The sequence below is a fragment of the Hippocampus bargibanti genome, linkage group LG13 (assembly GCF_051943395.1).
Source record: "Hippocampus bargibanti isolate YZ-2025 linkage group LG13, ASM5194339v1, whole genome shotgun sequence".
Lineage (NCBI taxonomy): Eukaryota > Metazoa > Chordata > Actinopteri > Syngnathiformes > Syngnathidae > Hippocampus > Hippocampus bargibanti.
In genome coordinates this window covers 7,453,293-7,466,344 of record NC_142746.1, presented here as the reverse complement: position 1 = coordinate 7,466,344, position 13,052 = coordinate 7,453,293, and the positions used below count along the sequence as shown (strand labels likewise).

The window sequence follows — 13,052 nt, the reverse complement described above, 5'->3', positions numbered from 1 at the left end:
TTTGGACCGATTGTTTTGAATTGGTCTTGTTTCACGTAATATACTCCCAGGCCGAGAGATTGGATTCTTCGTTCTATTTCAAATGAACAGTAGGATGAATTGAGGAAGAAAACATAGTTGGTGTTCACCAGGTGTTCTTATTTTTGCCGTATGGGGAAATCATGACAATCGCAAAAATGTCGTTAATTGTTGTGGATCACTTGCACGTGTGCATTGCACAAAGACCCACTGCGAGAAACCAAACACAAAGTTGGTTGATGAATTACAAATAATTAAACCTCCTCTTTGTTTTCTTCTCGTGGGCCGGATAGCCGTGACTTCCAGACTCTCGACCACCTTCCTGGAGTTATTTTAGTCTGTTGTTTTTTTCTTCTCTCATTTGAAAACGACAATAGGTTGTTCGGGAAAGTATTGGTTTTTTTCTTATTTCAATGCATGCATCTGTTCCACAGATTGTCCAAGTTTTTTGTTTGTTTTTTTTTTTTTTGGGGGGGGGGGGCACCTCGGTACCACAAACAACCTGCAGCCGTTAGTTTTGGAGAGATAAGAAAATAGTTTGAGATACGGATTACACCCAGAACATCTGGCAACAGTGAGACATCCTCCTTTTATGTCATACTGCAGGGTGAAAACATTTGCGTCAAATTAAAGAATTTGAATTGAACCATGTGACCTCCACTAAACTTTTTAGTGCAATTTTTTAAAAGATCTGATTATTTCTTTCCATTAACAAATGTCTTTTTTTGTAGATTTTTATTTACATATTTCAGCAGATTTATTTGTTCTACAAGTAACTTTCTAAGCCAATGTCGACAATATTCAGGTCCATCTTTTGATGAGTAAAGTCACAGAAAAAAAAACATTTCATAAAGATTTTATGCTTTCATGCGGCATATCACCTGACAGCTTTTTCCACTGGACCCGACTGATGTGTTCCATGGTGCCGCGACGGCGTTAGGTCTGGCAGACTGTGTGCATTTATATCTGTTGTGGATTATTCCGCTTGGCCAGACGGATTTAGGCTTGGCACGACTGGGCCGAGAATGTGCGCTCACCCGGGCAGCCGACGCCGATAATGCTATCTGCAAACGGAAGGGCTTAATCTGCTGCCACGCTTACAGTTGGAATGGCGCGCACGCACGGCATCAAGTGAAGTGTCGTTTCATCGGCGTTCTCCCCAGAAAAAATCACACCGCTGACCGCTAGCTAGCTAGCTAGCCTCATGAGTGAAATTGGCAATCAGCAGCATGAAGCGATGGAGGCTCATGATGTAAAATGTCAGTGACGTGCGGTGAGGTTCATGGCTGGTGAGGCACTGACGTCATCACAGTCAGATTTACAAGCATATGAACTCTACAGAGTAGCTTTTTCACCATTTGATTGGCAACAGTTAACGTGTTTTGTTTAAAATGTCATGTCAGCATTCTTCAGATAAACTGTAGTGTGTGCAGATGTAAGACATTTTAACTCTAAAAAATTTGAAACAAAAAAGCCCAACTACTACTCATAAATAAATAATAAATCATAAATAATAAATCGTAAATCATAAATCAAAAATATCAAAAATACTGACAGTAAAAGTACTTGGTATCCACCAATACTAACAAAAAACAAACAAACAAAAACATAATTACCGTATTTTCTGGTGTATAAGGCGCACCCCCAATGAATTGTGTATTTTCAAACTTTTTCCATATGTAAGGCGCACCGGATTATAAGGTACACCTTCCATGAATGTAAAATGTTTTCCAAATATAATGTATAAATACATAAAAGTTATCCAAATATAAGGTACGCCACACTATAAGGCGCTACAGTAGAGGCTGGGGATACGCACTACTTCTACAGGGAGGAAATTGAGTCAGTGGCTGCGGACAGTAGTTGCGAGACCTGTTGAGGCTCAGTATTACTTCACATATGAGGCGCACCGGAGTATAAGTGGCAGGGTCATCTATTGAAGAAAATCAAGACTTGTGGGTGCAGCGGAAAATACAGTACATTGAGTTTGTCCTCCTCTTCAGTTGTTGGTGCTATACATCAGTGATTCAGAAAGGTTCTCTTTTTGTTTTTTTGTTTTCTTTTTGTCTGAAACCGAAGAACCTCTGTCAAATGTTTTCACTTGTCTTCTACCGCAGGCTGCGTGGTGTGCCTAACGTCATCGCGGTGCCATGGCTCTAGTCCAGACTCTTCTTGTCACTGACCACCCCAAGCCCGCTGTCAACGTCCAGGAGTGCCAGCCGTTCTCCTCCCCTCCCCCCTCGCCAACCTCCTGCGGCTCGGCTCCCGCGATGGGTTCCGTAAGCAGTCTCATATCAGGCCGGACGCACCAAGAGAGGCACTGCCGGGCAGCGAGCGAATTTACCGGCAAGCAAAGGCGTTCGACGCCGGCGACCAGCTGCTTCCGCCTCCAGGATAACACCCTCCGCAGCACCGGCTCCTTAGAACAGCTGCTGGTTATCTGCCACCAAACGGAAGAGGTTCCGCCACCGCCGCTGCCCACCAAGAAGCAACCACGACCCAGCCACTCTGCAGCCAGCAAGGGTGCGGCGACCGGCGGCGAGATTCAAAAGAACTCGGGATACGTGAGCAAAGACGTGGTCATCGGCGATTGGAATGACAACGTGGTGGGATCCGCTGTAAGTCCTTGTAGCGACTCGGAGGACCAGCGGGACAATCGGACTTTGAATGGCAATATCGGAGGACCTCCCCCTAAACTCATTCCTGTTTCTGGACAGCTTGAGAAGGCAAGTACAAAATACAATACACTGCATACATATTGATTTATATAGCGTTTTAACAACAGCAGAAGCTGTAACAAAGCACGACCATGGACAAACGGCAAATGCTGCCCCCTCGTGGAAGGGAAACATTACCAGAGGTCTGACCAGCGCTTTATCGGCACCCCCCAAACAAATTCAGGAATGGCGCTCCACGTCACACTTTTCAATTCCCGAATACATTCGAGAATGGCTGTGAATGAGTTTTTAAAAAAATTGACGGCAAATACCATCAAGTCGTATTTTTGTTTTACTGTTTGAAATGCGAACCTGAACTTGTTTCATTTTGTCCTTTTTTTAGAACATGGAGAAAGTGCTCATCCGTCCAACAGCGTTCAAGCCCGTCGTTCCCAAAAATCGCCACTCGGTGCATTACTTGTCTCCCCGAGCAGGTGGCTGTAGTCTGTCAGAGAGCCAAGGCAGCCTCAATCTCCTCCTTCCCCTCGCCGCGTCCACCGGCGCAGCAAACGCAGCGAGCAGCGCTAGCTCCTCTTCGGAAGACAAGCGCGACTCCTTCGGCGGGGTGTGCAACACTCGCGGCAGCCACTCTTGCTCCATGTCTGACTCCGGGAGGAACTCGCTCTCCAGCCTGCCCACTCACAGCAGCACAGGTTTTAGTTTGGCCCCCAGCGAGGGCTCCGGCTCGGGGTCAGCCCACCCGGACCCCGGGCAGGTTGCGGTCAGAAACACTTCAAACGGAATCGGGATTCACGGTCACTCGGATAGTGGCCGTTCGTCATCCAGTAAAAGCAGTGGCTCGGGCTCACTGAGTGGGCGCGGGCAGCCCCTGTCGGACAGTGGCTCGTGCGGACACACGTCGCCCCCTGTGGAGGGCTTCGAGGTGGTCGTGCGGGACCTGGAGGAGAAGCTGAGGGAGCGCGACATGGAGCTTCAGCATCTGCGGGAAAATCTGGATGAGAATGAAGCCGCCATCTGCCAGGTGAGACCCGGGGCAACTTCACTCATTCACTGCCATTCCCACATTTATTCAGGAATTTAAAAGTTGTTGTTTTTGTTTTTGCGTGGGGGTGAGTTTCAAGCGTCGGTCAGACCTCTGGCAATCTTTTTCCCCTCTCACGAGGGGGCAGCATTTGCCTTTTGTACAGCCACCCCCATTTCAAGCTCAAATAACTCCAGAGTCTTATAACTTAGGAATTAAATCTTTTTTTCTGATGAAATAAGAGAATCTACGGTGTCTCACGCTATGTTGAATGTTTATGCAGTCCTAAAACTCAATACTGTGCGGGTCCTGCAATTTGAGTGAAAATGACAAAAACCCTGGCAGTGAAACATCGTCTGGCAGTGAATGTGTTAATCGCCGAGAAGAACAAAACCAGTGTTAAGTTACTCTTTATTTGGGGCAAAAGCCCTTAAAAAAGAAAACAAAACCTCCCGATGGGGTTCTAAGTGCCCGTAGATCCCACAAGATAGCAACAAATCCCTACTTTTCCATTAGAGAGTGCTATGGCTGAACTCAACCAGGCTCCTCCCCTTACTTCAGCATTGATAAAAAGGACAACCCGATTTCACTCTCGCAATCCACAATTGGCTTTTTTTCCCATGAAAGGTGTATGAGGAGAAGCAGCGTCGCTGTGAAAAAGAGATGGAGGAGCTAAGGGAGAACTGCGCCAGCAAGATGAAGCAGGCCTCTCAGAAGGCCCAGAGGGCGCAGCAGGTCCTCCAGTTGCAGGTTGACCTTTTTTTGCAATCCTTCTTCACTCACGCATACTCATTGAATGTCAGATGATTTGCATCGAAATACAGTAAAGTCTCGTTATATCGATATTCTCGGGAGTGGGAAAAAATATCGATATAACCGGACTATCGATATATCCGATCCTGCGGCATGTAAATTTTCTCCTTGCGTTCATAGAAATATAATCGTAATAAGCAGTACTATCGATATAACGAGACTTTACTGTACTTTCATTTGAATGTGCCTTAAAAAAAAGTGTCTCAGCGAGTCTGTATGAAAGCCCGTCTTCATTTTGTTGTGTTGCCAGATTTTTCAACTACAGCAAGAGAAAAAGAAGCTGCAGGAAGACTTCTCGTCCCTGTTGCAGGACAGGGAATCTCTGGAGAGGAGGTGCGCCACCATCCAGCGTGAGCAGACGCAACTCGGCCCGCGGCTGGAGGAGACCAAGTGGGAGGTGGGAGGTGTTTTTTTTTTCACCATGATTCAACACCGTAACAGCAGAATTGATACATGCTTTTATTTCTTATTATGAAATGTTTGAAGAGACTTCGTGAAGCATTCCAAAAAAATAAAATAACAACAGTCCGCAACCGTAGGTATGAGAAAATATAACCCATTCTTTCTAAACATATAGGTTATCGTACTGTCCAGTGTATAAGGCGCACCCCCAATAAATGGTTTATTTTCAAACTCTTTCCATATATAGGGCACACTGTCCTGTAAGGCACACCTTCAATGAATGAGTTTTATAAAATACACGATATAAATATATAGAAGTTTTCCTAATATAAGGCACACCACATTATAAAGGGCTACAGTAGAGGGTGGGGTTCCGCACTACTTCTATGGGGGGAAAAGAGGTCAATGGCTACTGAAATGGGTTGTGAGATCTGTTTTGGCTCAATATTACTTCACATATGATAAGGCGCAGGGTCATCTTTTGAAGAAAATGAAGGCTTTTGGGTGCGCTTTATACACCAGAAAATATGGTACCTAAGTTCAAGCTGAATAAATACTTTCACATTGACTTTGGAGGCGCGTTCAAGAACCGTGAACAAATCCGTGATCCCAAACACTACCAACCAATTCAACAACATAATTTCATGTGGCGGTGGGCCGCAGGTGTGCCAGAAGTCGGGCGAGATCTCGCTGCTCAAGCAGCAACTGAAAGAGATCCAATCGGAGCTGAGCCAGAAAGCCGGCGACATTGTGGCGCTGAAGGCCCAGCTGAGAGAAGCCCGATCGGAGCAACAGGCCGGCCAGGCTCGCTGTCAGGAGGCCCAGGCGGCCCTCCGCACTCGCTCCCTGGAGCTGGAGGTCTGCCAGAACGAGCTGCAGAGGCGCAAAAGCGAAGCCGAGCTTCTGCGGGAGAAGCTAGCGCGCCTGGAGGACGACACGCCGCCGCGCCTTGCGAGCGCCAAGGTCCCGTGCGTCGGACTGCCTCTCCGTCAGGGGCGGGGCCTGTCCGCCAGGGGGGTGCCCAGCCCCTGCGTGTATCGCAACATGGAGGACTGGGGAGGAGAGAGCGATGAAACCAAGGCGCTCAGGCAGAATGCAGAAACTCTGCTGGGACTCAGACAACAGGTACTGTCGGACAACGCCTTACGACAACTTTTTTGCTTTAAAATAACGCTTGACTATAAAGATAAAAAATAGACGCCTTACTATACATGGTTGTTTTGTTTTCGGTTAAAAATGCATTACTACACATGGCCGTTTTTTTGGGTGGGGGGGCTCAAAAATGCCTTACTGTACAGTTATTTTTGGCTCAAAAACGCCTTACTATACATGGTCTTTTTTTTTCAAGTCAAAAGCGCCTTGGTTGTTTTTTTTGGGTCAGAAACGCCTTATCATACATGGTTGTTTTCAGGAGGTCAGAAATGCCTTACTATACATGTTTGTTTTTTTTGGGTCAAAAACACAGTACACTATTCATGGTCGTTTTTTCCTGCTAAAAAACGGCTTACTATGCAGTACATGGTCTTTTTCTACGTGCTAAAAATTGTCAAAATGGGGTCAAAAATGCCAAGGTCGCTTATTTTCATGCTTATAAAACCTCAGTATAAATGGTCTTTTTTCTATAAGCTTGAAACATTGTCACGGTCAGCGACATGGTTGTTTTTCAATAAGAATAGGAAAGCCTCTAAATGTCACCTGACAGTGAAATTTTCAAAGTCTCAAGTAGAGATGCCAGGGATTGATCCGGGGACCTCATATATGCAAAGCATGCGCTCTACCACAGAGCTACAACGCCACTTCATGGTTTGGAAAACAGAGTTACTATACATGCGTGCGTGTTAATGCTATTTGTTCGTCGGTAAACATTAAAAAAATCTGCTCAAGAAAAGCTATGGAGTCAAAGCGCATTTTTGCCTTGTGTCAGGTTGACAGGCTGAAGGCCGAACTCATGTACGAGAGGAGGACAGGCGAGGAGCTGCTGTCCCGGTTTGAAGATGAACGCAGGGTGTGGCAGGAGGAAAAGGACAAGGTAAAAATTCATTTGTCAGTCTTGACGCATTTTCATCACTGATAAAGCCACTTTTAACCATCTCCAAGGGCGGCCATTTTGTCCAGTTGTTGATTGACAAAATGGCAACTTTCTGCTTCATTCTTCTGCCACCAATTCAATATGAATCCGAATATCACATATAAAAGGATTTGTGACTTTGCTTTCATTGTAAACATTCGGACAACGACAACAATGTTAATTGTATTTTATTTCCTTGCCTGGACCGGATGAACAGGTGATCCGCTACCAGAAGCAGCTGCAGCAGAACTACATCCAGATGTACCGGCGGAATCGCGACCTGGAGCGGGTGATGCGGGAGCTGAGTCTGGAGCTGGAGAACAGGGAAATGGACGACTATGAAGTGCACAGTGGCAGCAACGACATCCACTTTGAGGAGATTACCGCCACGGAGATATAAAGAGCCCACGCGAAACGAACCTCAGACCAGGGGAATAAAATAAAAATGAAAAAAGACGGCTTGCTTTACCTCTTGAGCAACTCCCAAAGGTGCATTCTTCCTCGTCGTGATCTTTCATACAGCGTTTCACCTGCACTTTTTCCCCCAAGACTTTTGTTTAACCACTACAAAGTGAGCACAAAAACCATTTCCTTCTGAAGCAGCGAGAATTGTTCAATCAGGAAGGATTGTTGGAAACACCCCAAAAAATGTCGACTACATGCACATTTTCTTCAGCTTTACAACGGGGCACAAGCACGCTTGTCATTTCATGTGATAACGCCACTACATCTGCTACTCGACATCGTGTTGTCTTCATTTAAGAAGATATTAGCCTGAGCATGCTAACCTCAATTGCTTTCATCCACTAGTATCACGGCAACCGTGACGAGGGCGATAGTGAAACAAATTATTCGCAATTGTTGCTTTTCTTGACTCGACTCAATATGGCGCAGTTGCGGAAACATTTTGAGGTTGTGGAGTAAAATCTCAGCAAAGGGGTAAATTAACCTATACAGTACGTGATTATCATTTTTTTGTTGTGTATCTTTGAAGGTTGCACTGCTCACTCACAATGCTTCAAACCTGCGCAGACCAGGAAGTACAAGTACAGTAGAATAAATGCTACATGCTAGCATAAACACCATACACAAGCTCATAGAAATTAGCACGAATGTGACAATATAATCAATAACCTTCAACGAACTGCTCCCTGAACGCATACCGAAAAAAAGTATACGACAACAAAGAATTATAGTGTGTCCTTAAACACCAAAGTGTTCCACCACACCACTTGATTTCACCTCATGAAAGTACACTAGCTTCACTCATTCACTGCCATTCCCGAATTTGTAAATTTGTCTGGTTTTTGTTTTTTTCTGGCGTAGGGGTGCAAATCAAGCTCCGGTCAGACTTCTGGCAATGTTTTTTTCTCTTCCACAAGGAGGCAGCATTTTCCTTTTGTGCAGCCGCCCGCATTTCAAGGTCAGATAACTCCAGACCCATATAAATTACCTCTTTTTTCTGATGAAGGAAGATAGTCTAAGCTTTCTAAGGCTGCATTGAATGTTTATGCAGTCCTAAAACTCAATATTCTGCGGATACTGCAATTTGAGTGACAATGACAAAAACCCTGGCACTGGAGTAGACACATTTTTGCACATTGTCTGGCAGTGAACGAGTTAATGATAACATATAATGTGAAAGGACATTCATTGGAGGGTTAATGGGAACAAGTAAGAGAATACAATCATTGTCAACTGCTGCATGAAATGGCATTGAGTAAATCAAATGTGACTCTTCTGCTCTTAGTTATGTTCCATCTCTTTCTGTAGACTCAAAGGCGCCAGCAATGTTGTGGCGCATTTTGGTACTACAGTACACCCACTTTTACATTTTGACTTCGAATTGTATTTTTTTAATAGGCAGATAAATAAATATATTTACTTATTTGGATAATTTGACATCTGATTGGTTGAAAGGCACTTCAGAGACAAAACAATTTCTATACAAACATGTAGATAATCAAAACAAGGGCAGTAGTGGGAGGTGTCAGCAGGTTGCGGCTGTTTCTTGCTTTTCATCTGCCTCCTCCTCCTCTAAAAAGTATTTTTAGCAGCGTTAAGAAACTAAAAACGGAGTTTATTAGTCTCACTGCTGCTTCTTTTTCAGGCTGCTGTTTGAACTTTGAGGTGGGGCGCCATGCGCATTTTATTTTCCCTTTTGTCGCTACCAGCGAGGCTTTTTTTTAGCTTGCAGCAGCCCAAAGTCACAATCGTTTGAACTTGAGTCTTCCGAAACTTTTGGTGAGCTGAAGCCAATCTCAAAGCACAATGCAAACAAACATCAATTCCTGCAATTTGAATTGCTGTGACACTCCTGTAAGCCATTTTCCCCAACGGCTAAAAAATATACAGTGAGACCTCAATCGTTCATCATGTTGATGAATGTCATAGCCAGTCTTTTCTGGATGGAACTGTTCGGTAAAAGCCTGCACATCATTCCACTTTGCCAACATTGCCTTCTCCTTCTCGCCCTCAGATGTTCTCGAACCATCCGTTACTGGCTTTAAAATCCTCAATAAGCGCCGAACTTCCAGGTTGGCGTATGGCGATATCGGTGAGAATTAGCCGTGCTTTCTCGCATAAAATAGCTTTACACACGCTGTCGCCGGATAGCTGCTTTTCGTGAATCCAAATTAACAGAAGTTTTTCAACTTCTTCGATTGCCCGAGACCGTCGCTTTGAGAGCACGGAAACACCTTTTGCAACAGGCGCACCTTTGATGGCTTCTCTGTTCCGGAGAATGGGAGTCATGGTTGACTTAGCATAGCCGTGCTCGGCCACTAAATCACACAAACGCACACCTCGTTCATGTTTTTCAATTATCTCTTTCTTCTCAGCGACAGTGATTTTATTTTGTGTCTTCTTGGCTGAACACGAGCCTGTGGTGGTTTTTTTTCGGTCCCATCATAGTAAAATTATCAGCAAAAAGTTCCAAGTAGGCGATTGACGTGTGCATTCAATGAGAGGGGGTGTGAAAAGTAGCGCCGGCTGGAGCGCTGTTTGGTCGTGTGCTTCCGCCGAAGATCACTCCGCCAGCCGTGGTGGGTGTGTATTGTGAAAATAGTGCTTATGATAAGGTTTAATTTTCATAAATATGACGTTCTTAAGACGAAAAGTTTGTAAGATAAGTTGTTTGTAAGTTGAGGTCTCACTGTATATCATAAAAATTACCATGTTTTCAGCGCACACGCAAACGGCGTCAGTTGAAAACTGTAATGGCTGCAAATGGTCAGCTTTAACTCAGATTATTTTTTAGGACTCATCATGAGAGTTTCAATTTTCTAAACTAAAATATATGTCGAAAAGGAGATCTATATCGTGAAGGCTGTATATTTTTTAAATACATATACAAATAAAGCACCTATTAATATTTTTTATTGTTTTTCCTTTGGCACATCAGTATCAATGTGGGTTTCATATGCCAATTGTATCCAAATAAATGTCTAGAAATATATCAACAGAAACAAAACACCAGAGTCAGAGAGAAAGCCCACATTAGCCGGCAAATGATTATTATAAAAGACATTTATATATTTTTCATAAAAATATCATATAGCCCTGGGAAGTGTTTCCCGACTGCTCCTTGTGTTACGAGTGTAAATATGTAAGAGTTATAACACATGATTCGCAAACGTTATTTTCGAGCAAAGGAACTAAGCTCCTTTTTGGTGGCTTTTTTTATCGTGTTATTCTACGTTAACCTATGTTACATCACACTTGTTTCCGAAAGTAGATGCTGTTTGTGTAAATGTGTACATTTCCTGTATAAATGACTTTTTTTCAGTAAAGACAAAGCTGTTACACCTTCAACCTGTTTATTTTTTAATTCTTAATTTTAATTTTATTTTTCTTGTCTGGTGAATGTTTATTCACAATTCCTCTGTGCTTACAGAGTGGCCCAGTAAAAAGTCAGAAGGTTTACTCGAGTAGAGACAAGTAGTCAATGAAAATAACAACAAACAGATTGAATAACTGGTCATTTCATTTTTTTTCCCACACTCACACATTAGTGTATAATCTGAGGATGACGACTCCTAGTGGACCAAAATAATTTGTGAAATAAAAATGCATATATTGTATTTCCATTATTGTCCAATCATGCCAAACCAATTTGTCTTATTTCACCCAAAAAAATGATCGGCCACTCGTTTGAACAATAGATTTGAAAAATACTGTCTTTGCTAGCCGAGCAGTTTTTTTTTTTTACATCAGTAAACATAAAAAAAAAAATTATACTTATTAACAAAACTTGACAGTTTTTGATGACATTATTCTCCCCAGTGTCGTTTTCTGACTTCAAACTGCCATGATCTGTCTGTATTTTTTCCTGCCCCAAATCCTCCTCTTCCGCCTCATATAATTAAAGCTTCAAAGTGGCAGATTGCTCCATAGCAGGCAGCGCTTATGCCAGACAAAAAAAAATCCGGCGCAGAAATGCCGAGCAGCCATTTTGCAATCATCCCCAAACCTTTTGACATCATACATCAATTTTAATCTGGCTATAAATCTCCATGGAGCAGCCTGGGATTATCCCCCTGTTGCCGCATGTTCACCTCATGAATGGAAATAGTCACTTTTTGGTCCAAATGGACAAAAATTGTTTAAAGAGTGTTTCTTGGTAAACGCGGCCTATTGTTGGCGAATGGCGACAACAGCATGGTTGGCGAGTGATACCTTCAACCCTATCGTGGTCCATGTGCGGCATTTCGTCGCCAGCCTATGGCCACGAAATGTGGATTTATGGCACATGCTCGCAAATACAGTAAAGTCTCGTTATATCGATATCGGTTATATCGATAGTCCCGCTTATTACGATGCTATTTCTATGCACGCGCGGAGAAAATTACATGTGCGCAGGGTCGGATATGTCGATAGTCCCGGTTATATCGATATTTTTCGGACTCCCTAGAATATCAATATAACGAGACTTTACTGTATATATTTTTTTAAACAAAGCACCTACTCTTTGTCTCTACATAGTCCACTTAGCTCAATGCTAAAAAAATGTCATAGAATGGCTAGAGAATGACAACAAACAGTATTGCGGTGTACGCCAGCTTCTGGCCAAGGGTTTTTGAATATTAACGGTGGAGCAACACATGATGCAGACAGACAATATAAAAATACATGCACTGTTGACCTAATGATATCCATAGTGAATGACAATTATTGTCTTGAATAAGATTTTCCTTTAAAAACGTAATTTTATTGTAATATTATTTTAACTCCAATTTATAGTAATAAAATATGAAAAAAAATATAAAACATTGTCTGGTTTGGTGTTTTTGTAGTAGAACATGGGCACCCGCTAGTGGTATTCATCCATTTTTCAGATGGTTTTATATTCATTAGGGTCGCGGGGGGGCGTGAAGACACCGTGCCGTTCTTTTTCATTTAATCGTTTAGAAGTTTTGGTTTTCGAAAATGTAATGAAGCTGTTCTTAAAAGTAGCTTATTTCCAACTCTGATTTATATCGAACGCAACTCCATTCCCTTCGACAGAAGATTAGCACTCACGCGGTTTCCTACGGGATATGAAGTTTCTCGTGTTGACAGCGACTTCCTCTGATGTCATTTTTCAGAGTGAGGATGCACCTGTGTGGTGAAGGTTAAACGCACACGGCCGTTGTTGTATAGATATACAACAACAGTTGCTAAATAGCAAATGGCTCCACTTCCCTTGATCTTTGCCTTCATTTTTCGAGAGAACACATTTTGATGGGTTAAAGCATTTCATTTAAAGGACAACCGACATCTTTGGACAAGTTGTGGCCATAACTTGTAAAATGGCTTCAAATGACTTCTACTGAGCGTATTTTACAAAGATTCCACCGCATATAGCTATATTTTACGTTTGAAGACTATACTACTTTGAATACTCAGGAAGTCTTGTTTTTAAGTTGGTGACGAGTCTGTACGTGACGTCACTAAAGGACCCCCCTTGACCGTAAAAAAGACGCATTGTAGCAGTCCTTCCATCACGTCAGTGTATTTTTCTGTACTTGTTTGGTCTGGGGACCTCGTGTTGCACCCAAAAGCCGCCAGAAGG

General features: G+C 43.2%; 1 protein-coding gene across 2 annotated transcripts in view; it reads left to right on the top strand.

Annotated features, from left to right (window-relative positions):
* lzts2a (leucine zipper, putative tumor suppressor 2a) overlaps positions 1-10,813 on the top strand; it is a 49,625-nt gene extending 38,812 nt beyond the window's left edge. For both annotated transcript variants that reach the window (XM_089012347.1, XM_089012348.1), the window contains 7 exons: positions 2,136-2,744; positions 3,079-3,717; positions 4,345-4,467; positions 4,781-4,927; positions 5,596-6,057; positions 6,857-6,961; positions 7,218-10,813. In XM_089012347.1, coding sequence (XP_088868473.1) covers positions 2,169-2,744; positions 3,079-3,717; positions 4,345-4,467; positions 4,781-4,927; positions 5,596-6,057; positions 6,857-6,961; positions 7,218-7,400 — 2,235 coding nt within the window. In that variant the 5' untranslated portion in view covers positions 2,136-2,168 and the 3' untranslated portion in view covers positions 7,401-10,813. The remainder of the gene's footprint in view (positions 1-2,135; positions 2,745-3,078; positions 3,718-4,344; positions 4,468-4,780; positions 4,928-5,595; positions 6,058-6,856; positions 6,962-7,217) is intronic.
* The last annotated feature ends 2,239 nt before the right edge of the window (positions 10,814-13,052 follow it).